Source organism: Prunus avium, chromosome 7 (genome assembly GCF_965620075.1).
Source record: "Prunus avium chromosome 7, drPruAviu1.hap1.1, whole genome shotgun sequence".
NCBI lineage: Eukaryota > Viridiplantae > Streptophyta > Magnoliopsida > Rosales > Rosaceae > Prunus > Prunus avium.
This window is the reverse complement of record NC_142290.1, coordinates 31,670,296-31,693,196: the sequence shown is the minus strand read 5'-3', so window position 1 is coordinate 31,693,196 and position 22,901 is coordinate 31,670,296. Positions and strand designations below refer to the sequence as shown.

The following is a 22,901-nucleotide window of genomic DNA, read 5'->3' as shown; positions in this document are numbered from 1 at the left end:
TAACTAAGTGTTCAATTGTGGGCCTTGTCACAAACGTGTCTGCTCTTATGTGGTCGTCAATGGCCCCACTACCTATCTTTTTTTTTTGGTCAATGGCCCCACTACCTATCAGTGTGGAATTGTTACGAAAGTTTCCTAAAAAGAACACTTATAATTTCCTAGCAAATTACTAAATGTGGTCCTACTGAGGTTTCCATCGGGACTTCCTAAAGAACATTATATGGGAGGAAATTAACCAAATGTGGTCCTACTGGCTTTGCTAAAACTCTGACTATCTTGACTTAGTCGTCAATGGCCCCACTTTCAGCGTGGAAGCTTATTTTACTTGTTACGAAAGTTTCCTAAAAAGAACACATAATTTCCTAGAAGTACGACCGAGCTTCGATCGTGCTTTCCTTATTGACCCAGAGATTCTCTCACCGATATATTCATATTGTTTTTCTTGGGTCCCAAATCTCTGTCAAGAGTCTCCCACTTTCTCCGCATTTCGTATTCTGCGAAGACATAGACTGATTTCTTGTCTCAGATTAGACTCAAACAAATACTAAGCTTGAGAGTTGGGTGTTGTTTGAGTGTATTTATGGCATTTGCTGCGGTAGGAGGAGCTGGTCTAGGAGCAGTATTTGGAGCGCTGCTTGATGGCGTTATAGCAGTGACGTCGAAGGCTACAATGTTTGAAACCCACCTCAGAGATCTCAAATGCACCCTAGACTTGTTTCAACAAGTGGATGAAGATGTAAGGCAACATCCCAACATATTGTTTCGCCCAATGCAGGGCCTAGAAAGGTTTGAAATACAAATAGAGAAGGGTGTTCAGCTCATTGAAAAGTGCTCCAAGGTCTGTCCATGGAAGCCGAACGTGTTCAATAAGCCCAAGTACACCAGAAAACTTATTGCATTGGATGCATCTCTTAGAACACTGTTAAGTGTACTGACAGCGCACATAGCAAGTGACCTGAGGGCTCGGGTGATCAATGTAGCGACAGTGGTGAACCATATCGATGCGAATATTGCGGCACAAAACCAAAATGTAAATCAAATTAGAGGTTGGTCTGCAATACCTGAGCCTCCACCCTTTACAGTTGGATTGGATGTGCATGTGGAGGAGTTGAAGTTGGAGCTTCTTAAGGACGAAGCATCAATGCTTGTGGTGACTGGTCTTGGAGGATGCGGGAAAACCACACTGGCACAAAAGGTTTGCGAAGATCAGAAAGTCAAAGGTATGGTATATATGTATATCAATTCCTATTTTATTTTATATACAAATTGGTGAAGTTTTGATTCCTAAATTGAAAATTTCTACAGTTATAATCTATAATGAATCTGTTGAAGAAAGAATTTGAGAATTGTGGACAGATTTAAATGGCCACTTGGTGACTGCTTTCTTTTGTTCCACTTGACCAGGGAAATTCAGGAGCAATATCTTCTTCGTCATTGTTTCAAAGAACACCAACTGCCTTGTTGTACAAGAACTATGTCAAAAAAGGGGATGCCTGGTACCTGCTCTCCAAGACGAAGCGATTGCCTTTAACTGGCTGCAAGAATTTCTGAAGAAAACAGGACAGGATCCTCTACTTTTGGTCCTGGATGATGTATGGCTAGGATCAGAATCCCTTCTTGATAAGTTCGGTGAATTCAAAAGGCCAAATCACAACATTTTGGTGACATCAAGATTTCAATTTCCAAGATTTGGCCATGAATATCCATTAGGAACATTGGAACAAGGAGATGCAATGACTCTTTTTCGTCATGCAGCATCCCGACCAGATAGGAGCTCTGATATACCGGAAGATCTAGCAAAACAGGTGATTTCTTGTTTGCATTTCAAAACATAATTTATGTTTATTTTGCCTCACAAAACAAGGAAACAAATCACCTTCATTTTCTACAAGAACTGTCCATACACAAAAGTGAACAACATCAATAGCTGCAGATGCATATACTTTTATGCCTACTTTACTTATGAACTAACTCTAAACTAAATAAAGAAAAGTATATAGCCGGTTAACCATTTTCTAATCGTCATTAAACAATTGGTATGATTTGGAGGAGGTTAAATTTTTGATATGTAACTCAAATAGTTATTGACTTCATTTGGGATAATTGAACTGCAGATAGTACAGCTCTGTAAGGGATTTCCACTTGCCATTACAACTATCGGAAGATCAGTTTGCGAACAGCCTACAGAGATCTGGGAGCAAAGAGTAGCGGAATTGTCTAAAGGTTCTTCTATTCTTGATTTTGAGAATAATTTGCTTGCTTGCCTCAAAAGTAGCTTAGATGCCTTGGATGGACGAATCAAGGAATGCTTCATTGACTTTGCTTCATTTCCTGAAGACCGAAGTATCCCTGCTGTTGCTCTCATTGATATGTGGGCAGAATTATATGGACTAGATAAGGATTCTTGGTCCATTGCGAACATCCACAAGCTAACCAATCGTAATTTGGTGAATCTAGTCACAAGGTATGCAAGCTTCTATTCGTCTCGTCTTTGGTATCTCTTCTCCACTTTACCCTTGCTTTTTTATATTTATGACTAGCTAAGAAAATAATTATGATCTTAAACAGGAATGGGAAGATGGAGATGCATGGCTATTACAGTGAACACTTTGTTACCCAGCATGACATGCTTAGAAATTGTTGACGCCAAAAAGTGGTTCTTTGACTTAGAGGGTCAACTTAGTAAATTTGTGTCTTCGGTAGACTTGATGCCTCGGTAGACTGTGCAATCTGCAATAAAAGCCAGCGCACGGTAAGACCTAGGGCACCGGTGTGGTACCGGCCGAAGGCTCTCCGATGCTTAAGTAAGTTCGGGAATAGAAAGTTCAACTGACAGATCAATAGGCTTGTATGCCGTAAGTTCTGATTACCTCTATTTTGGGATAGTTTGCCTCCTTTTATAGCTCTTGGGAGGTGTGCATTTTGTTGATTATTTCGATGTGGGACTGTGGGCGTCGCTTGGGAGCGCGCCACGTGTCCCAGGAGAGGGCGTTGCCCTAATGGAGAGATCGGTAGGTAGGGTGCCGAGGGTGCCTCTGACCAAGCCCAGTTTCCTCCACGTGTCTTGTCCTTATTGGCTGTTTAATTTGGGTGTAAACAGGAGTCCCCCAAGTTCTCGAGCGAGATTTCCCGGTCGGGGACTTGTATGTCCTTCGGTAATCACTAGGTTAATCTACCGTTCGGTAGTCTGTCAGGGAGGCGCGCTGGGGCCTTGTCCTGGTGCCGATCGATTTCAAAGACTTGCCCGGAAACTCAAGAGTCGCCACTTCGAGGGTTACCGTTCGGCAGGTCATAGTATGTTTAAAGGATCCCGAGAGATTCTTGCTGATACCCTGTTAACTTGGGCGAGTTTGATATCTTCTCATGCGACCTCGCGCACAGTGAGGGGTAATGATGGGACAGAATGTCGCTTCGTCTTCTGCACCCAGCGTGCTCTCAGAGATCCCATTCAGCGCTCGACACGTGGCGTGTCTTATCACGCGGAGCAGCGCCATTAATGCGTCGTTTGGGATTTCGAGGAGTACCGTTGCAACTTTCGCCCTATAAATAGAGGGAGTCTCTGAGGCAAAACTCACTTTGCATCTGTGAGTAAGGCGAGAGCTCTGTCCAGGCGATTTCTGACGAAGGCGAACGGTAACATAGGCGATTTCCGGTGTGATCAAACGGCAATACAGGCGATTTCCGGCGACAGCAAACGGTACTAGAAGCGATTTCATCCTTTTACTTCCAATACACAAGGTACCGTTCGGTAACTTTGCAATTTTCATTTCTCCTTTTCATTGTGCATACGTCCTTTCATGGTTTGAACTAGACTAGAACTTTATGCAAGTGGGATGTGGTTCGGTAGTCTAGTTGCCATAGGTAGAGACGTAGGCATCGGTAGGATAGATCCGTGCATGGCCCTTAGTTTCCTTCCGTTGCTTTTGTAGATGTCTGATAGCGAGTCGGGATTCGAGAGTGAGCCCAACGCCTTTGAGGAGGAGTCTCCAGATAGGGGGAAGACTACCGATAGTGAAGAGTCACCCCAAGATACCGATAGCGATAGCGGTTCTGAGGTGGAAGTGGTGGGCGAGAGGTTCAGACCTGCGCCTACCCATGGGATCGGTAAGGGGCTCATGACTAGCCAGCCCCTACCGTTGGCGATCGTTTATAGCAGCGGTCGTCAAGCTGGGTTGGGCTCGTATCCCGAACCTGAAGAGAACGTTCGGACACCTGAGGCATCTTCCAGTCAACCTCCGGAGGCTTCCACTTCAGGCCGTGGAGAGCCTTCTGAGTCACCTTTCATGCCGAGGGTGACGATAGTAAACAGCGGTAATCCTCGGGTGCCGATGGGTGTACCGAGAGAGCAGCTCTTTGACGTAGACTACCTGCCGCCCAACAAGTTGACCTACCGAGAGCTGGCGAGGATCAGGGAGGAGTTCAAGATTCCCCAATCGGTAGGGATGAGGATCCCAAGCCCTACCGAATCTCTGAGCAATCCACAGGACGGTGAGGTGGCGTTCTTCACTGACGTCCTTCAGCAGGGCGTTAGGCTACCGTTGCAGCCCCCAGTTCAGCGAATCTTAGCCCAGATTGGATATGCCCCTGGGCAGTTCAATCCGAACTTCTGGGCTGTTCTGATGGGGGTAGTAACGGCATTCGGGCTTGCCGATGAGGAGGGGCCTTCCTACGAACAGTTCTCCCACCTGTACAGCATCACCAAATCGAAGAGTACTGATCATGGTGGCTGGGTCCAGGCGAACTGTCTCAGGGCTTCCGAAAGGGGCCATTTTCTTACGGCAGTGCCAACCTCCCAGAAGTCCTGGAGGAATCGGCGGGTTCTCCTCTCTGGCGATTGGGAATCGCCCTCAGGGGTTCCCGTTCGCTTCCATATCCCAACTACCTTTCAGATTGCCGGTAGGTTGCCACCATGCCGATCGGTAGATCAGTTTGTTCGATTCAATGGACTAACCTCTTTCGTTATTTTTGTAGGCAAACTGAAGCAACCATCGGCAACACAGTCGGAGCTTCGGCAGATTGACAGAGTTCGGCTGAGAGTTCCCGCCGGTGACAGGGAATACCCACAATTCCTATTTACCGAGAACCTCGTCAGAGCCCGTCTTGTGAACCCTGTTGTGAATTGAGCACAAAACTCAACTCACCCTCCCCTAATGATCTTGTTGTTGATGGACTTTGTGACAAACACAATTATGGATGAATCACACACACTACACTTGAGAAACCAACCGAGCACAAAATGACACAAGAATTTATAGAGGTTCAGCAATTGCCTACATCCTCTTGGTGATCCCCTTGAGAAATTCACTAATGAAAGAATAAGTTACAACTTTGGTTTACAAAGAAACCCCCTTAGAACTCTATTCTCTCCCCAAGCTCTCTTTTCTCTCTCACCCCTTGCTCTACACTTTGATACACTAGAGAACTCTTAAGCCATGATTTGCTTCTTGCATGCTAAACCCCTTTATATAGCCAAATATGCAAGAGTGTGAATGCAACCTCACACTATTCAAATGTTGGCTACCAAACTTAACCATGGATGGCTACCAAACATTCCACCATTTTGTGCCACCAAACAAGTCACCTATTTTTGACAAAGATGGCAAGCCAATATTTACTCACATGGGCAACTCCAAAATTCTTCTAGAAATGAGTCAACCATGTCATGGAATTTAGGTAGAAATCCATAGCACACAAAAGAGGACTTTGTATCCTTAGGTGAGCCAAATTTCCAACAATCTCCACCTTGGCGAACCTTAATCACCTCGTGAACCATTGTTATCCTCTAGAACCTCTTCAACCTCTTAGAAATCGTTCTAGTAATTTCCAAAAGCTCCACCATGGCAATTAACCTCTTGCCTCAATGTACCTTTGGTGAAAGGTGCTCTACCCAAGTCTAAACTTGAGTAACTTGGACCTCCTGTGCAGAAGAGAGATCCCCCATGCCAAATTCGTTGCTCCTTGCCTTCTTGGAACCTTGAATCTTGGACATGCCTTGATATGCGAACCACATACCAAACCTTTGTTCACTAAATCCCCACATAGCCAACCTTGCTCTTGGATTTAAGAACACACTTCTTTTCATCAATGCACCTCTCCAACTTTCCCGCTTCATGCTCCCTATAGCACTCTGAAACGTGGCTGGAACTTCTTGGTCCATCCATCCAAAACCTAGGGACGGTTTGATGGATTCCTTGGGCCCGGACCTTGCATTTGATGATGGCTCCACCTCAAGTAGAACCCCTTTGTGAGTTTGTTGTTGTTGCCTTCCTTCTTCAGCCCTTGTGTCAAGCTCCACCTCAAATGGAGTCCCTTCCATGACCACCTTGGCAAGAAGCTTCTCTTCAACAACATCCTCCCCATCATTCCTTGTCTTGATTTTACCTTTGTGGATATTCCTCTCCACACTTTCTGCAGCTTTGAAATCAAGCACCTTTGATGATGAACCGTTAGTCATACAACCTTGACTAACCTTCCTTGCCCAACTTCTCTTGAGCACACTTGCAGCTACATTATGTTGGACCGTCTCCTTGACATTATGACTTGTTGCTTGCTCTTCCTTGGTACAAATCTCTGCACCACCCAAGAGCTTGTATGTGTTGTTTGGTTGAATCTCCCCCCTCATAACCACAACAGAACCTTGTGTGATCATGAGCTTCCCTCATTTGGCCTTGTAAGAGCAACCTTCTCTATCCAAAGAACCAAGAGAGACTAGATTCGTTCTTAGTGCAGGTACAAACCTTACCTCACTAAGAGTCCAAACTTCACCACCTTGCAACTTGATCTTCACAGTCCCTATGCCCAAAACTTCACATGTAGTTTTGTCTCCCAACATAATCTTGCATGCATCCTTATCCTCATACGTGTCAAACATCAACTTATTTGCACACACATGATATGAGCACCCGGAATCTAAAATCCAACTTGAAGAAGAATTCTTACACGAAGAACTTGCCATGACTTCCCCGTTACTTTCCTCCGTAACCGTCAAGAGTTCATCACATGTGTCCTTATCACACACGTGGGCTGAACTTCCAGCTTTCTTCATCTTGTTCAGCTTCTCCTTCCATACCGGACAATCTCGCCTCCAATGATCCATAGATCCACACTCGAAGCACCCTTCATTGTCCTTGGACTTAGCATTCCTCTCGTTGCTTCTCTTGCCTTCACGCTTGCTTGAACGACTCCTTGCGATCAAACCAGCATCTTGAGAGTTCTCCTCCGAACGTTGAGACATCCTGTGATGCGTCATCACATCTTGCACCACCTCCTCAAAATTCAAAGTACTCTTCCCAAACATAAGTGTCGTTCGGAAATGCTTATAAGACGGAGGCAAGGATGTTAGAAACATGAGTGCCTTATCCTCCGTATTATACAACACGTCCATTCTCTGCAAGTCAGCAACACATCTATTGAAGCTGCTCAAATGCTCCATTAGATTTCCTTCCTCCGCCATCCGAAGATTTAGGAGTTCCTCCTTGAGGAAGAGCTTGTTGGACAGCGACTTCCCTGCAAACATCTCTTCGAGCTTCTCCCATGTTTGCTTCGCTGTATCCTTCAACACGTTGATGAGCACCTCATCGGAGAGGTAGTTTTCGATGGCTCCTCTGGCTAACTCGTCAAGTACACCCCACTCATCATCTGTCATACCTGTTGGCTTCTTTTCCTTGCCCACCAACACAACATGGAGATGTTGTTGTGTAAGGGCTGACTTCATCCTCCTTTGCCAAAGCATGAAGTTCTCCTTCCCTGTGAAGGGCTTTAACTCCACCTTCATGTTGACAGATTGTGGCAGCCTCTGCAGCATAGAGCTACTTTCACCTTCAGCTTCCTTGTCACCTGCCATCTTCAACACTCTAGCAACTTGCTGCTCCAACACAGCTCTGATACCACTTGTTGTGAATTGAGCACAAAACTCAACTCACCCTCCCCTAATGATCTTGTTGTTGATGGACTTTGTGACAAACACAATTATGGATGAATCACACACACTACACTTGAGAAACCAACCGAGCACAAAATGACACAAGAATTTATAGAGGTTCAGCAATTGCCTACATCCTCTTGGTGATCCCCTTGAGAAATTCACTAATGAAAGAATAAGTTACAACTTTGGTTTACAAAGAAACCCCCTTAGAACTCTATTCTCTCCCCAAGCTCTCTTTTCTCTCTCACCCCTTACTCTACACTTTGATACACTAGAGAACTCTTAAGCCATGATTTGCTTCTTGCATGCTAAACCCCTTTATATAGCCAAATATGCAAGAGTGTGAATGCAACCTCACACTATTCAAATGTTGGCTACCAAACTTAACCATGGATGGCTACCAAACATTCCACCATTTTGTGCCACCAAACAAGTCACCTATTTTTGACAAAGATGGCAAGCCAATATTTACTCACATGGGCAACTCCAAAATTCTTCTAGAAATGAGTCAACCATGTCATGGAATTTAGGTAGAAATCCATAGCACACAAAAGAGGACTTTGTATCCTTAGGTGAGCCAAATTTCCAACAAACCCTGCCGAGAGTAAGTTCACTTGAGTTGTTTTTTTTTTTTGTTTTTTTTTTTGCTAACTCCACCGTTCCTGCAGTGTCAGAGGCCAGGAAGACTGCCGAGGCCAAGAAGATGTCGGAGACCTCAAAGAGGCGCCTCCAAGTGCTTTCGAAAGGGAAGAAGCAGAAACGGCATCCTGAGGCCTCGGCGGAGAGGGTCTCGGAGGCAGTCCCTGAGGAGCAGCCTCCTTCCGAACGGCACAGGCAACGCCATGCCGAGCCCGTGAGTAGAAGGTAGAGCTGGCAAACGGGTCGTTTTAACGGGTTCCGGGTCGTTAACGGGTCAACCCGTTTTCTTAACGGGTTGACACGAACACGACCCGTTAAGCTAACGGGTCAGAAATTCTAAACCCAAACACGACCCGCACATATTCGCGAATAACACGACACGACCCGTTATGACTAATGGGTCGTTTTTCACCCGTTTCACCCGCTTCACCCGCTTCACCCGTTTCACCCATTTAAAAAATAAACAATATTTTTGCTGGAATTATTAAATAAAAACACCTCAACTTAGAGATATAATACAAATAAAGCTGAAATCCTTAAATAAGTCTTCCACATTACACATTGGCAAACAAAAAAACTCATAGACAACATGAGTTTCAAATTAATCTCAATTGAAACAAGTTTTAAACAAAATGTCAAGGAGAAAAAGAATAAGTCTAGTGCCTCCTCCATGAACTAATCTCAAAACTTCAATCCTCCATGAACATAATCTCAAAATTGCAATTTTCACCAATTATGCAATCTCTGTGAAGAAAAAAAACAAAACAGACAAAAATGAGAAAATAACATTAAATTATGGAGGGATACAATATGAATAAAATATCAATTATTTATAGTTACCTTTCATCAATCATCAAGGGAAATACTATTGGAACATTGTCCTGATCTAGTCTCTTCACAAGTAAGATTGAAGATATCTTCAGTAAGGCTTTCCACTTCTGTACTTCCTTCATCTATTGCTAAGCATAAAAAAACAGAACTTACAAAGAATTCACATGATGGAAAAACATAAAAGAAAAAAACAGCTACTAGTATTAAGTTATATAAATATACCTCCATTTCCAAAAAGCCAATCTCGAGTGCACAACAAAGCTTGAACAGTTTCTGGTAATAATGAACTACGATATTGATCTAATACTCTACCGCCAATACTAAAAGCTGATTCTGATGCAACGGTAGAAATGGGAATTGTTAACACATCCCGAGCTAACTGTGAAAGTATCGGATAATGAAAATGCTCCATTTGCCACCAAGAAAGAACATCTATATCTTGCTTTCTATCTAGTCTTTCCTCATCTAAATACTTATGCATTTCATTTTTCTTACATGAACTTGAACCATTTTTGTAACTGTTATCAAAATCCTACACCATAAAAAATAAAAAACACAACTATTAGTTACATGCAAATGCAAATATACAATATGAAACAATACATAAATAAAATAATAAGAAATATGCAAATTAACCTCAAGAATGGTGTCTCCACCTTCATTATGACTAGCTGTCTCATTCGTTGGATAACTTGCATGAAGAAAAGGAGATAAAGTATCCATGTACACATGAAAAAGACAAGTCAATGTGTCTGTAACACACTTGAATTCTCGAGAATCCTTACCATGAAGCTTAGTATAAGCCCACTCTACAAAATGCAACTTATAGCGAGGATCCAAAATAATTGCAATTGCAAGAACTAAACTATACTCTGACCAATACTTCTCAAACTTCATGTTCATATTAGTTCCTATCTTGTTCATGAAACTATCATTATCTTCCATGGCTGCCTTAATTTGGTGTTGGATTATGAAGATCTTAGGGAAGAATAAATTTGATGTGGGGTACTTTGTCCCAGAAAATAAGCATGTAACTTCATAAAAATACCCCAAAAACTTGGAAATCTTCTCTACTGTAATCCACTCTTGAGGAGAAGGACAATTACTAAAATTGGAATCAATCAACCCTAAATTAATAAATGCACGATGATAGAAAAGTGCACTATCAAGCATGGTATAAGTTGAGTTCCATCTAGTAGGGACATCTTGTCTCAATCCTCTCTTACTACCCACAATCCCTACTTGTGCAACACAATCATAGAATTTTTGTTTCCTCGCCTCGGATCCCTTTATATACTTGACACATTCCCGAATCTTTGTCACTGAAGAATCAATTTCTTTAAGTCCATCTTGGACTATCAAGTTTAAAATATGGGCACAACAACGCACATGAAAAAACTGACCACCCATCAACAAAAGAGATCTAAAGTTCAATTGATTCTTCAAAATTTCAACAAAAGCAGTATTTGCAGAAGCATTATCAAGAGTAATAGAAAACAACTTCTTCTCAATCCCCCACTCATTTAATAATGCATTGATTTTTTCAGATAATGCAACACCAGAATGTGGAGGAGGCATATGACAAAAGTTGATAATTCTTTTCTGTAATCTCCAATCTTTGTCAACAAAGTGGGCAGTAAGAGCAAGATAGCCATCAGTACATACAGAGGTCCATAAATCTGATGTTAAACAAATTCTTCCCTGAACTGAGCTTAACAAACTCTGAAGTTTTTGTCTTTCACTTTTAAACATCCTCAACACACATGCTTTAACAGTATTTCTACAAGGCAACTTAATATCCGGCGAGACATAAGCAAACAAAGCCCTAACTCCCTCATATTCAACAAAGCTAAAAGGCAAGTTATGTTTTATGATTGTCTCTATTAACAAGTTCCGAAATCTGATATGATCAAATTTAGGGGAACGCAATCCAGATGATGACATAAGTAACTGTTTCACATCACCATGTGATTTCTTTAGGCAGTTTTTAGCGTGATTCAACAAATTTCCAGTCCCACACCTACTATCACACACATAAACTATCTCACAATTTTTACATCTAGCACGCCTTTTTTTATCTTCTCCAAGAGGCAATAAATCAAATGTTTCCCAAGCAGAAGATCTCAATTTTCTCTTACCAATATTGATGCCTCTAGGCTTTTTGCTTCTAGGGCTTGACTCTTTATCTTCTACATCTGCAGTACTTGTATCCCCACCCATTGAAACATCAATAGACTCCTCATCTGTGAGTCTCATAGCTTCGGTACTCTCTGTAACATCCATAAGCTTCAAAAGAAAAAAAAGAGGACATAAATTCAATATCAATTATAGTAATGTAAAACTCACGGATGGAGTGTTTCAAGAATCAAAATAATAGCCTAGTGTGCAGCAAATCAATCATTATCATACCCATTGAATATCCAATAAACTATCTTTCAGCAACTATCTTTTGCTGTATGGATATTGTTTTACCTCTTTTCAAGTTGCAATTGTTTGGTTTTTTTAAGTAGCAAGTCTTCATCTAAACCAATAAATAAATCAAACAAAGAAAATAGGAAAGTAGAAATTAATAGTGCAGCAAGTTGACAAAATAGGTAGAAGCCACTAAACTAGTAAAGGATTGGATTGATCGGTTGGTGTTTTATTATATTCCCCAATTTCTATGAATCAATGAATCTTAACCTGAGCCTACTTTGCTAAGAGAAAGACAGAGAAGGAAAAGACAGACGGCATAAAAGAAAGCAACCGTTTCCAACTCAATTTCATACCTTTTTTCGTTCGAGAAGAGGAAAGGTAGTTGATGTTGATCCTTGATCGTTTGGTTTGGATCTATGGAGAAAAAGAGAGAACTTTTTTTTCTCTTGAGAGAAAGACAGAGAGCGGCGTGAGGAGATGAGGAATAACAAAATTGAAGCTTCCTTTCAAGTTCAACCTAGGTTAATTTTTTAACGAAAATTACAAAAATGCCCTTGCTCCTAACGGGTGTAACGGGTTCACCCGTTTTCGACCCAACACGACCCGTTAGCTTAACGGGTGGCTAACGGGTTCACCCGTTTTCAACCCGACCCATTAAGCTCAACCCAAATACTGATAATTTCGTGCGAATTCGTGTCGTGTTAACGGGTCGTGTGCAATATTGCCAGGTCTAGTAGAAGGGCGCCTGTCAACGAGCCGGCGCCCATTCCGAGCCAGGGTGCCGATGCCGCTTCGTCCAAGGCGTCCGGGAAACGGCCCGTGACGGTGGACCTGGATGCCGCCTCGACTCCCAAGCGCGTCCGGCTTGCCGATTCCCAGAGGGCCATCTTCGCGGTTGAGGACGAGGAGGGCCCTGCCAAAGCAGTGACACTTGCCTGTCCATCCAAGACAGTTCAGTTTACGAACCACATGATCCTGGGTTCGCAGATGGAGCTGTCTGAAATCGACGAGCTGCCGAAGAGGGCTCTTCGGGAAGAGGTGGGGCGTGCCTTCCGTCTCCAGGCCACGGTAACCTTCTGATTCCCCTCTTGTTTTCGTTGTTGTTATGCTTTGTTCGGTACTAACTTGTGGCTTCACCTTTCAGGCGTCGATGGACATGTGGCTGTGCATGAGGAGGGCGATCAATGCTGCCGAGCGTGCCAAACGGCTGTACGAGGATGGCCGTTCCAAGGTTGCCGAAGCAGCCAAGGCCCTCCAGGATCACGCCAACCTCATGCAGGACATGCACGCTGCCGAACGGCAGATCCAAGGCACGAGGCGAAGCTCGCCGAGATGCGCGAGGCTCTGAATGGCGCCGAGCAGGCGGCCAGGAATGCTGAATGAGCGAAGGCGGCGGCGCGGACGGCACTGGAGGCGTCCGAGAGGTCGAAGGCGGCGGAGATAGAGGCTGCCGTTAACGAAGCTATCGGGGGATACCGTTCCTCCTCCGAGTTCACCTCTTTGGTGGATAATGAAGTGGCTTCGGAAATGGCGGACCTCATCTACCGTTTCAAGCGGTTTAATCCGGGCCAGAAGCTGAACCTGAACTTCACTGCCGATCCTCCTCCCCTACCGGAAGGCATCACAGAGGAGATGATCGAGGAATATAAGGGGGAAGATGCCCCTGAAGATGCCGAAGGTCCGGATGCCGAGGATGCCCCTGACGCGACCGTTGGTGCCGCGGTTGAGGCTACCGAAGACCAGGGAGGGCGTGCTGCCGAGGCTTGAGCTGTATTTTTATAATAGTAATTTTTTGTATTGTAATTGCCGTTGGCAAAATTTCAGAACATATTAATGCCGAGGGCATTTTTAATTTGAAGTAATTTGTCTTTTCAGACTTGTGTTTTTTGTTAATTGCACTTTGAATTCTTATCCATGCTTGTTACTGCCGTAGGCTAATAACTGTAGGATAATTACTGATTGGGCCGTTGGCCACTTAGGAGTTGGTTTGCCTTGGATTTAACCAAAGTGCCCTTACCTTCGGTATACAAACCAAAGCATCGGTAGGAACAAGGTCCCACAAAGCCTTTCGCCTATGGAAATGCCGTGGGCACGTCTAGGATACCGTATAGCCTTGTAGTCCTTGCGCGATGAGAATACCGTAGGCAATTCTAGGGCGTTGTACTGCCGTAGGCTCGTACATACTGTATTAACTTGGAATGAAAATTGACAAGCTAAGTTGGAATCGGCAGTAAGCATGTAGTGGTCTACTTTTAGTTGCCGTAGGCAATGTTACTGTGGCTCATTTTGGTGAGCCCTACCGAAACAAATTTTTTGAATGGATACCGCTAGGATGTTACGTTCCGAATACATGGGACTGGATAATCTCGTTTTATTTATATATGCCGTAGGCAACAATACAAATTCCTCCCTGCCGTTGGCTAGGGGGCTTTATTTAAAATAACTCTTGAGATGGTCCACATTCCATGGGTGACCGAGGGTCTTCCCATCTGTGCCTCGGAGTCTGTAAGTACCGGAACGTAGGATGCCGATGACTTCGTAAGGTCCTTCCCAAGAAGGTCCGAGGGTTCCTTCCGTTGGGTTTTTGGTTGCGAGCGAAACCTTGCGCATGACCCAGTCCCCGATTCTGAAGGAACGCGGTTTGACCCTTGAGTCGTAGTACCGAGAGACGCGCTGTTTGTAAGCTTCATTCCGAAGGTTGGCTACCGTTCTCCGTTCTTCGATTAAATCCAGGCTTAACGCAAGTGCTGCCTCGTTAGCCTTCGGCTAGAAGCTTTCCGTTCGGTAAGAAGACTCACCGATCTCAACTGGGACAACGGCTTCCGAGTCGAATGCGAGGCTGAAGGGAGTTTCCCTTGTGGAGGTTCGGTAGGATGTCCGTATGGCCCACAGAGCTTCGGGAAGCTTCTCCGGCCAAGCGCCCTTGGCACTGTTGAGTTGCCGTTTCAAGAGTTTCTTGATGATCTTATTTACGGCCTCAACCTGGCCGTTCGATTGAGGGTGAGCTGGCGAGGCGAAGAACAGGTTGATTTTGAGGCGAGTGCAGAACTGCCTGAAGAGCGCCGAATCGAACTGCCTGCCGTTATCAGTGATTACGGCGTAGGGAATGCCGAAGCGGCAACAGATGTTGGTCCAGATAAATTCTTCAACTCTAGCTGCCGTTATGGTGGCTAAGGCTTCGGCCTCAACCCATTTCGTGAAGTAGTCCACGGCAACGATCGCGTATTTGACCTGTCCTTTGCCTTGCGGCATTGGTCCAATTAGGTCGAGTCCCCATTGGACGAATGGCCATGGGCTTACGATAGGCGTGAGGGGTTCGGCAGGTAGGTGCGGGATGTTACCGAACCTCTGGCATTTGTCGCACTTCTTTACCATGGCGATTGCATCCCTGTGCATGGATGGCCAATAGTAGCCCTGCCGAAAGGCTTTGTGGGCCAGGGATTTAGAACCGGAGTGATCGCCGCAGACACCACTGTGGATCTCCCGAAGGACATACTCGCCCTGCTCTTTGGTGATACATTTCATGTAGGGGGTCGAGTAACCACGTTTGTACAGAATGTCGTTGATGACAATGTACCTCGTCGATCGGTAACGCAGCTGTCTGGCCTTGGCCTTATCCGTAGGAAGGGTACCGTTCGTTAGGTAAGCGTGAATAGGCAACATCCACGTATCGTTGTACTCTACAGCGCAGACCTCGGCAGTGGCGGTGCTCGGATGGGCCAGTATCTCGACGGGGATCTTTCGACCCACTTTGTCGTTGATTGCCGAAGCCAGTCTAGCGAGGGCGTCGGCATGACTGTTCTCGATCCTTGGTATCTGCCGGATCTCGTACGTCAGGAACTTGTTTAGCAATTGGTGTGCTGCCGTAAGATATGCCGTCATGGATGCGTCTTTAGCTGCGAAGTCGGCAGTCACCTGGTTCACTATTAGCTGCGAGTCGCTGTAGATGCTGATCTGAATTGCCCCCATGCTTCTGGCGAGCCGTAGGCCAGCCAAAAGTGCCTCGTATTCGGCCTCGTTGTTGGACGTTCGGAAGCTAAACCTGATGGCATATTCAATTTTGGCTCCATCGGGAGCGGTGAGTACCAGGCCTGCTCCGCATCCTTGTTGGTTTGCCGAACCGTCAACATGCAGGATCCAGAAAGGAGTTGACTGGTCGAGGTGACTGCCATTCGGTAAGCCTTCCTGTGGAGGGGTTTTCTCAGTTTCTGAAGTCTCCGAAGGTGTCAGCTCAGCGATGAAGTCTGCTACGGCTTGTCCCTTTTCGGCAGGCCTAGGTTTGAACTGCACGTCGAATTCTCCTAGCTCGATCGCCCATTTCACCAGCCTTCCGGATGTTTCTGGTTTTTGAAAAACTTGCCGAAGGGGCTGGTTGGTCAGAACGATGATGGTGTGGGCCTGAAAATAGGGCCTTAACCGCCGGGCAGAAACGACCAGAGCTAAAGCCAGCTGCTCGAGTGGGGGGTACCGAGACTCTGCCCCCTGAAGGGCCTTACTGACGTAGAAGATCGGCAGCTCTGCCTTCTCTGGGATCCGTATCAGTACTGAGCTGACGGCAGTGCTGGATACCGACAGATATAGAGAGAGCGTTTCTCCAGGGAGGGGTTTCGACAGTAGCGGTGCTCGGCCCATGTAGTCCTTCAAGTCTTGAAACGCCTTATCGCATTCGGCAGTCCACTCTATATGGTGTTTGCCCCCTTTCAAGGCTTTGAAGAACGGTGCACATTTGTCTGTAGCTTTGGAGATGAAGCGAGTGAGGGCTACCACTCGTCCGGTAAGGCTCTGGATGTCCTTTTGTGTCTTCGGTACCTCCATGTTGATTATGGCTTTGATTTTATCGGGGTTTGCCTCAATACCCCTCTGGCTGATCATGAAACCGAGGAATCTTCCGGAAGATACGCCGAATGCGCACTTCGTCGGGTTGAGTCTCATTCGGTAATCCTTCAAGATGCCGAACATGAGCGATAGGTTTTTCAAATGCTCCCCTGCCGTTCGGCTCTTTACTAGCATGTCATCTACGTAGACCTCCATGGTGCTACCGATCTGCCCAGCGAAGATTCGGTTGACCAGTCTCTGATAGGTTGCCCCCGCATTCTTCAAGCCGAACGGCATGACGTTATAGCAATACAGGCCTTTGTCAGTTATGAACGCCGTGTGTTCACTATCGGCAGGGTGCATGAAGATCTGGTTGTACCCAGAGTATGCGTCCATGAAGCTGAGCAGTTCATGACCGGCAGTGGCGTCAACCAGCTGATCGATGCGTGGCAACGGGAAGCTATCCTTTGGACAGGCCTTATTGAGGTCGGTGTAGTCCTGGCACATTCGCCATCCGCCCTTCGCCTTCCGAACCATGACTGAGTTCGCCAGCCATTCCGGGTATATGGCTTCCCGTATGAAGCCAATGGTCATGAGTTTGTCCACTTCGTTCTTCATGGCCTCATACCGTTCGGTATCATAGGATCGGCGCTTTTGCCTGATAGGTTTGAATGCTGGCGAGATGCTCAGTTTGTGGCTGATGATGTCAGGGGATATGCCTGGCATGTCGTTGTAGGACCAAGCAAAGACTTCTGAGTTCTGCCGAAGGAATTGGATGAATTCGGCACGGAGGGTGGCGTTCAGCATGGTACCGATTCTCACACACCGGTCCGGTTGATTCTCGTCCAGCGCCACCGTTTCGAGATCTTCGGCAGGTTGTGCCACTGGAGTGGGCGTTTCCTCCCTTGGATCGTCCACTGGTTCATTGCCGTTCGGCAAGTCTGCGACCGTGAAGGCTTCCTTCTGCTTGTGGGGAGCTGCCGATTTCAACGTTGTGGCGTAGCAGCTCCGAGCGCTCAATTGATCGCCCCTGATTGCCCCCGTGCCGTAGCAGGTTGGGAACTTCATGAGTAGCATGTGGGGGGACAAATGGGCCTTTATTGCCGTTAGCGCCGTTCGGCCGACAATCACGTTGTACGCCGTAGGACAGTCTACCACAAGGAACTGGTCGTAGACCATGGTCCTTCGTGGTGCTGTGCCGAAGGCGATTGGTAAGCTGACACTGCCGATTGGCTAGACCAGGTCTCCTGAAAAGCTAAGGAGAGGCGAGAGTTGCCGATTGACTTGGCTGTCATCAATTCCGAGTTCTTTGAATGCATTGGCGAAGATGACGTTTACCGAACTGCCATTGTCGATCAGGATTCGTCCGACATCGAACTCGGCAATGTCGGCTCGGATGATCATAGGGTCGTTGTGTGGGTAGATGATCCCTTCCTCTTCTTCTTCGGAGAAGGTGATGGGTTCCCACCTGACCTTCGGCATCTTTGTATGCCGGCTGCTTTCGATGCCGAGGACTTGGGGATATTGTGCCGCCCTGACATACTGCTTTATCGAACGGTTAGATGCTCCGGCAAGGGTTAGGCCTCCGCTGATGGTGCTGATCATGTTGATCTGCCGATTAGCGTTCGGGACTGGCGCCTGCTGAGGCCTGGCTATGTATTGGTCCAGTTTGCCTTCCCGAATTAACCGCTCAACGATTTTTCGCAGGCTTATGCAGTCCTCGGTGTTGTGGCTATTCTGCTGATGGTATCGGCAGAATTTCCCTGTATCCCTGCCGTCCTGCCGATTAGGCTTTCTGAACGATGGCTTCGGGATTATCTCGTTTTCATTCAGCAGCACTGCCTCGTAGGAGGTGTTGAGCAGGATGAACACCTCCGTTCCTTGGTTATGTGCCGTTAGTGGGGCTCGGTAGTTGTCCCTGCCGTACCTGCTCTTGTTTTTCTTAGAATGCCCCTTTTGGGAGCTTCCGGCATCTTTGCGTTTGTGACTTTCAGAGTACGCCGCAGTCTGGGTTGGTGGTGCGTACGGCGATGCCTGTGCCGTGGAGGGACGCTGTACTGGTTCGCTCTGCCGAGCCGTGGGCTCGGCCCTCGAGTTGAAGTATTCAGCCTTGGCGTGGATTGCCGCTTGCTTCATGAGTTCATCATACGTACGCCAATTGCTGCTGTGTACCAGATACCGAAAGTGTGAGGACCGTAGGCCACTCTTGAAGGCGCCGTAGGCTGCCCTGTCGTCGGTATCCGGACATCTCGAGTACTCGTGGCTGAATCGTGCGGCATACTCGCGCAATGGTTCGTCATCCCTCTGCCGGATGGTATACAGATCATCGGCAGAGCACAGTCTGTCTGTCTGAATCATGAAGTGGTTCAGGAAGATTTGCTTCAACTCGTCGAAGGAGTCGACCGTCCCTGGTTCCAGACGGTAGAACCAATTCAGAGCTGCTTCTGTGAGTGAGGAAGGGAACAGAAGGCAAAGGCCTTCGTCGCTTAGCCCTCGGCACCCTACTGCCGATTGAAAAGAATGAAGGTGCGTCAGTGGATCCTCCACCCCTGTGTAGGGGGTGATGCGGAGGGGCTGCACATCCCTATCCTGCCGTGAGTGCCTTATGCGCTCGGTGAAGGGTCCTGGCCGAAGCCTTCCCCAGTCTGGCTCCTGTGAACGAGTCCGATCGTCCTCCATCTTCTGTACCCTTTGAAGGAGGAGGCGGATGATTGGGTCTCTGTCCGGTATCTCCTCCGCCGTTTGATGCTCCGATCGCGGCTGGGACCTGGCAGGGTTAACCTCCGAGAACTTCGTCGGGGTTGCCGAACGGTAGGGAGATGACCGGTTGGTGGAAGGAGTGTACTCATGGTCAGACTCTGCCGTGGATTCTAGGACTTGTATCCTCCGTATCGGAGACTTCCTCCCAATGTTCTTCAGTCGGGGGTCGTCCAAGCGGGCGTTGATCCTGATCGGCGATTGCTGCCGTTCGGTCTGCCGTTCGACTTCTCGCTCCAGCAGCCTGTGTCGGCAATCGGAATAGACCTGCTTCGGTACATGGGGCTTGTTTTTGGGTGCCGGGACCACCAATTGTTTAGACGGCGCAGGCGTTGCCTTTGCCACCTTCTTGCCCTTCTTCTGCCGACGAGGAGTCTGTAGGCTTTCGGACGATCGGTCTGTCGGCATGTTCTGCGTTTGCTGCTGATTTAACAGCAGTTGCGTTTCTTCCACTCTTGTCGAGAGAAGATTATTGTGTTCTTGCATCCTAGCCATGTCCTGCCGAAGGGACACGACTTGGGCTAAAAGCTCCGCGTTTTCGGCGGATTGGATCACAGGGGGATTAGTTGCCGGTGTGTATGGGGCTGGCGCAGGGCTCACCCCGCTTGGCATGCCGAACGGCATCCCCTCTCGTGGTACGAACGTAGTTTTTTCAGTGGTCCCCATATGTTCGGGATAAAGGGTCGATTTTATCGATTTCCCACAGACGGCGCCAAACTATTGACGCCAAAAAGTGGTTCTTTGACTTAGAGGGTCAACTTAGTAAATTTGTGTCTTCGGTAGACTTGATGCCTCGGTAGACTGTGCAATCTGCAATAAAAGCCAGCGCACGGTAAGACCTAGGGCACCGGTGTGGTACCGGCCGAAGGCTCTCCGATGCTTAAGTAAGTTCGGGAATAGAAAGTTCAACTGACAGATCAATAGGCTTGTATGCCGTAAGTTCTGATTACCTCTATTTTGGGATAGTTGGCCTCCTTTTATAGCTCTTGGGAGGTGTGCATTTTGTTGATTATTTCGATGTGGGACTGTGGGCGTCGCTTGGGAGCGCGCCACGTGTCCCAGGAGAGGGCGTTGCCCTAATGGAGAGATCGGTAGGTAGGGTGCCGAGGGTGCCTCTGACCAAGCCCAGTTTCCTCCACGTGTCTTGTCCTTATTGGCTGTTTAATTTGGGTGTAAACAGAAATCTTGCTATCCATCAGACTGGTCAAGATGAAATAGGACAGGAGAAAAGGCTGATTATAGAAATTTGTGGTGACAATCTCCCTAAGTGGTGGACAGAACAGAAGAATAAACCCAAGAAGACCCGCTTATTGTCTATCTCAACTGGTTGTCCCATCTCTCCTTCTTTACCAAATACATAAACTAAGGCTTGAATATAGTACTTTTGCATTAATGTTTCCCCAAAACTTACATCATATAGCGTTGGTTTGCAGATAGATTGTCCTCGGCAAAATGGCACGACATGCATCTACCAAAAGCTGAGGTTCTAGTTCTGAATTTTCAGACGGAGAACTATGTTCTGCCAAAGTTTGTGAAAAAAATGTCCAAGTTGAAGGTTCTAATAGTCACAAATTATGGTGTCTTACAAGCTGACTTGAGTAATTTCAAGCTTTTGGGTTCTTTGGCTAATCTGAAGAGAATAAGATTGGAGCGCATTTCAATTCCTTCCACAAGCAAGAACTTCATGCAGTTGAAGAGTCTGCAGAAGATATCTTTATTCATGTGCAGCATCAGTCAAGCTTTTTGCAACTCTTCCATCCAAATCTTAGAGGCATTTCCAAATCTAGTGGAATTGAACATCGACTATTGCAATGATTTGGTGGAATTGCCTGCCAAGCTCTGTGATCTTATCCGCCTAAAGAAGCTCAGTATTACCAATTGTCATAAGCTATCTGCCTTGCCTGAAGAGATTGGAAAGCTGGTCAATTTGGAGGTATTAAGGCTAAGGTCCTGCACAGAATTGGAAAGGCTTCCAGGCTCTATTAAGAACCTAAAAAAGTTAAGATTTCTTGACATATATAATTGTTTGAGCATTATGGAGTTGCCTGAAGAGATTGGTGAAATGAGTGGTTTAAGAAAGATCAACATGGGACAATGCTCAAGACTGCAAGAGCTGCCTGTATCAGTTTTGAATCTTATGGAGTTACGGGAAGTGATATGTGATGAAGACACAGAAAACTTATGGGGGCCTTTCAAATCCAGTCTCATAAACATAAACATAACAGTGGCAAAAGAACAACACAACCTTAATTGGCTCTACTAACAAGCCGTGAGAGCTGACTGTCCTTAACAAATGTTGGTGCAATGTCTGTGTGATTTGTGTTTCAATATTTCTTTTTCCTACGTTTCTTCTCTTTTACGTTTTTTTGTTTTTCATTTTGCATTGTAAAAACAAAGTGAATGAGAGGATTTGGATTTACCACCATCAGTTTGTCTTAATTTTCTTCTCTACCTTTTTCCTTCGTACCATATACTAATGTACCTTCTATGACGAAAGACAGAGACAGTGCTCAAGGTTGCAGCAGGAAGTGATCTGTGATGGATAGACAAAATATTTGTGTGAATCTTTCTCATCTCGCCTAAAAAACATAAACATAAACATATCCCCATTTCCGCCCCCAAAAAAAGTAAAAAATATCCTCATTCATATCCAACCTTTGCGTCTTCCAAGAGCAGATCCTTTGTTCTGTATAGAATAGCCCGTCCATACCTACTCCTACGTTTTGTTTCTCTTATTATTTCTTTTGAAGTTTACTAGCGCATGACTAGTTTTTTTTATTATAAATTTTTATGAAAAAGGAGTAGATCCTTTAATCGATATAATCAGCCCATAACCACCCCTATGTTTTGTTTTCTCGTATTATTTCTTTGGCCAAATTATACTTTTGATCCTTGCATTTTGAGTAATTTTCCATTAATACTTGCAATTGCGGAGCCAAGAATTTTTCAGGGAGAGTTTAAAAGGCTAAAAGCTCAATAACAAAAAAAACAAAAACAAAAAAACCAAATACCCTTAGAATTCAAATAATACTAATGTCATTCATAATTCATGGAAAAAAGAAAAAACACAAGCAAACAAAATAGCACAACCTCTTTGAGGCATTTAGTCGAACACATGGTGGGCACCATCAAAGGGGTAAGTCCCAGCCTCTCCAAGGGATTTTTCGGTGAGAGGAAATACAGCTACACCTCCTTGTTCTTTTGTAGCTCCGCCGCTATTTCTCTGTATTATTTCTCACATTATTTCTTTGGTGAAATTACACTCTAGTAAAATTGTTTCAATTTTTGACAATTTTAGTATGTAGTTTGCTTATTTTTACTTCTTCACATACAAGCTGCCACATCAGATTTACATCTTCAATTTTAACAGAATTAACAATTGGGATCAAAATTGCAAAAGTAAATTACATAACTAAGATTGGTAGGTACAACTGAAACTACGGTATAAAAGTGAAAAATTACTCAAACTACAGGGACAAAAGTGTAATGTGACCTATATCTTTAAACTCTATCCTAGCAA

General features: G+C 45.7%; 1 protein-coding gene across 1 annotated transcript; it reads left to right on the top strand.

The window, feature by feature from the left end:
• The first annotated feature begins 461 nt into the window (after positions 1–461).
• LOC110752964 (putative disease resistance protein At5g66900) lies at positions 462–21,955 on the top strand. The gene is made up of 6 exons (XM_088244872.1): positions 462–1,220; positions 1,405–1,805; positions 2,115–2,464; positions 2,569–2,631; positions 20,559–20,707; positions 20,815–21,955. The coding sequence occupies exons 1-6, from the start codon at positions 581–583 to the stop codon at positions 21,642–21,644; spliced, it is 2,433 nt and encodes an 810-aa protein (XP_088100998.1). The 5' UTR covers positions 462–580; the 3' UTR covers positions 21,645–21,955.
• Positions 21,956–22,901: the final 946 nt, after the last annotated feature.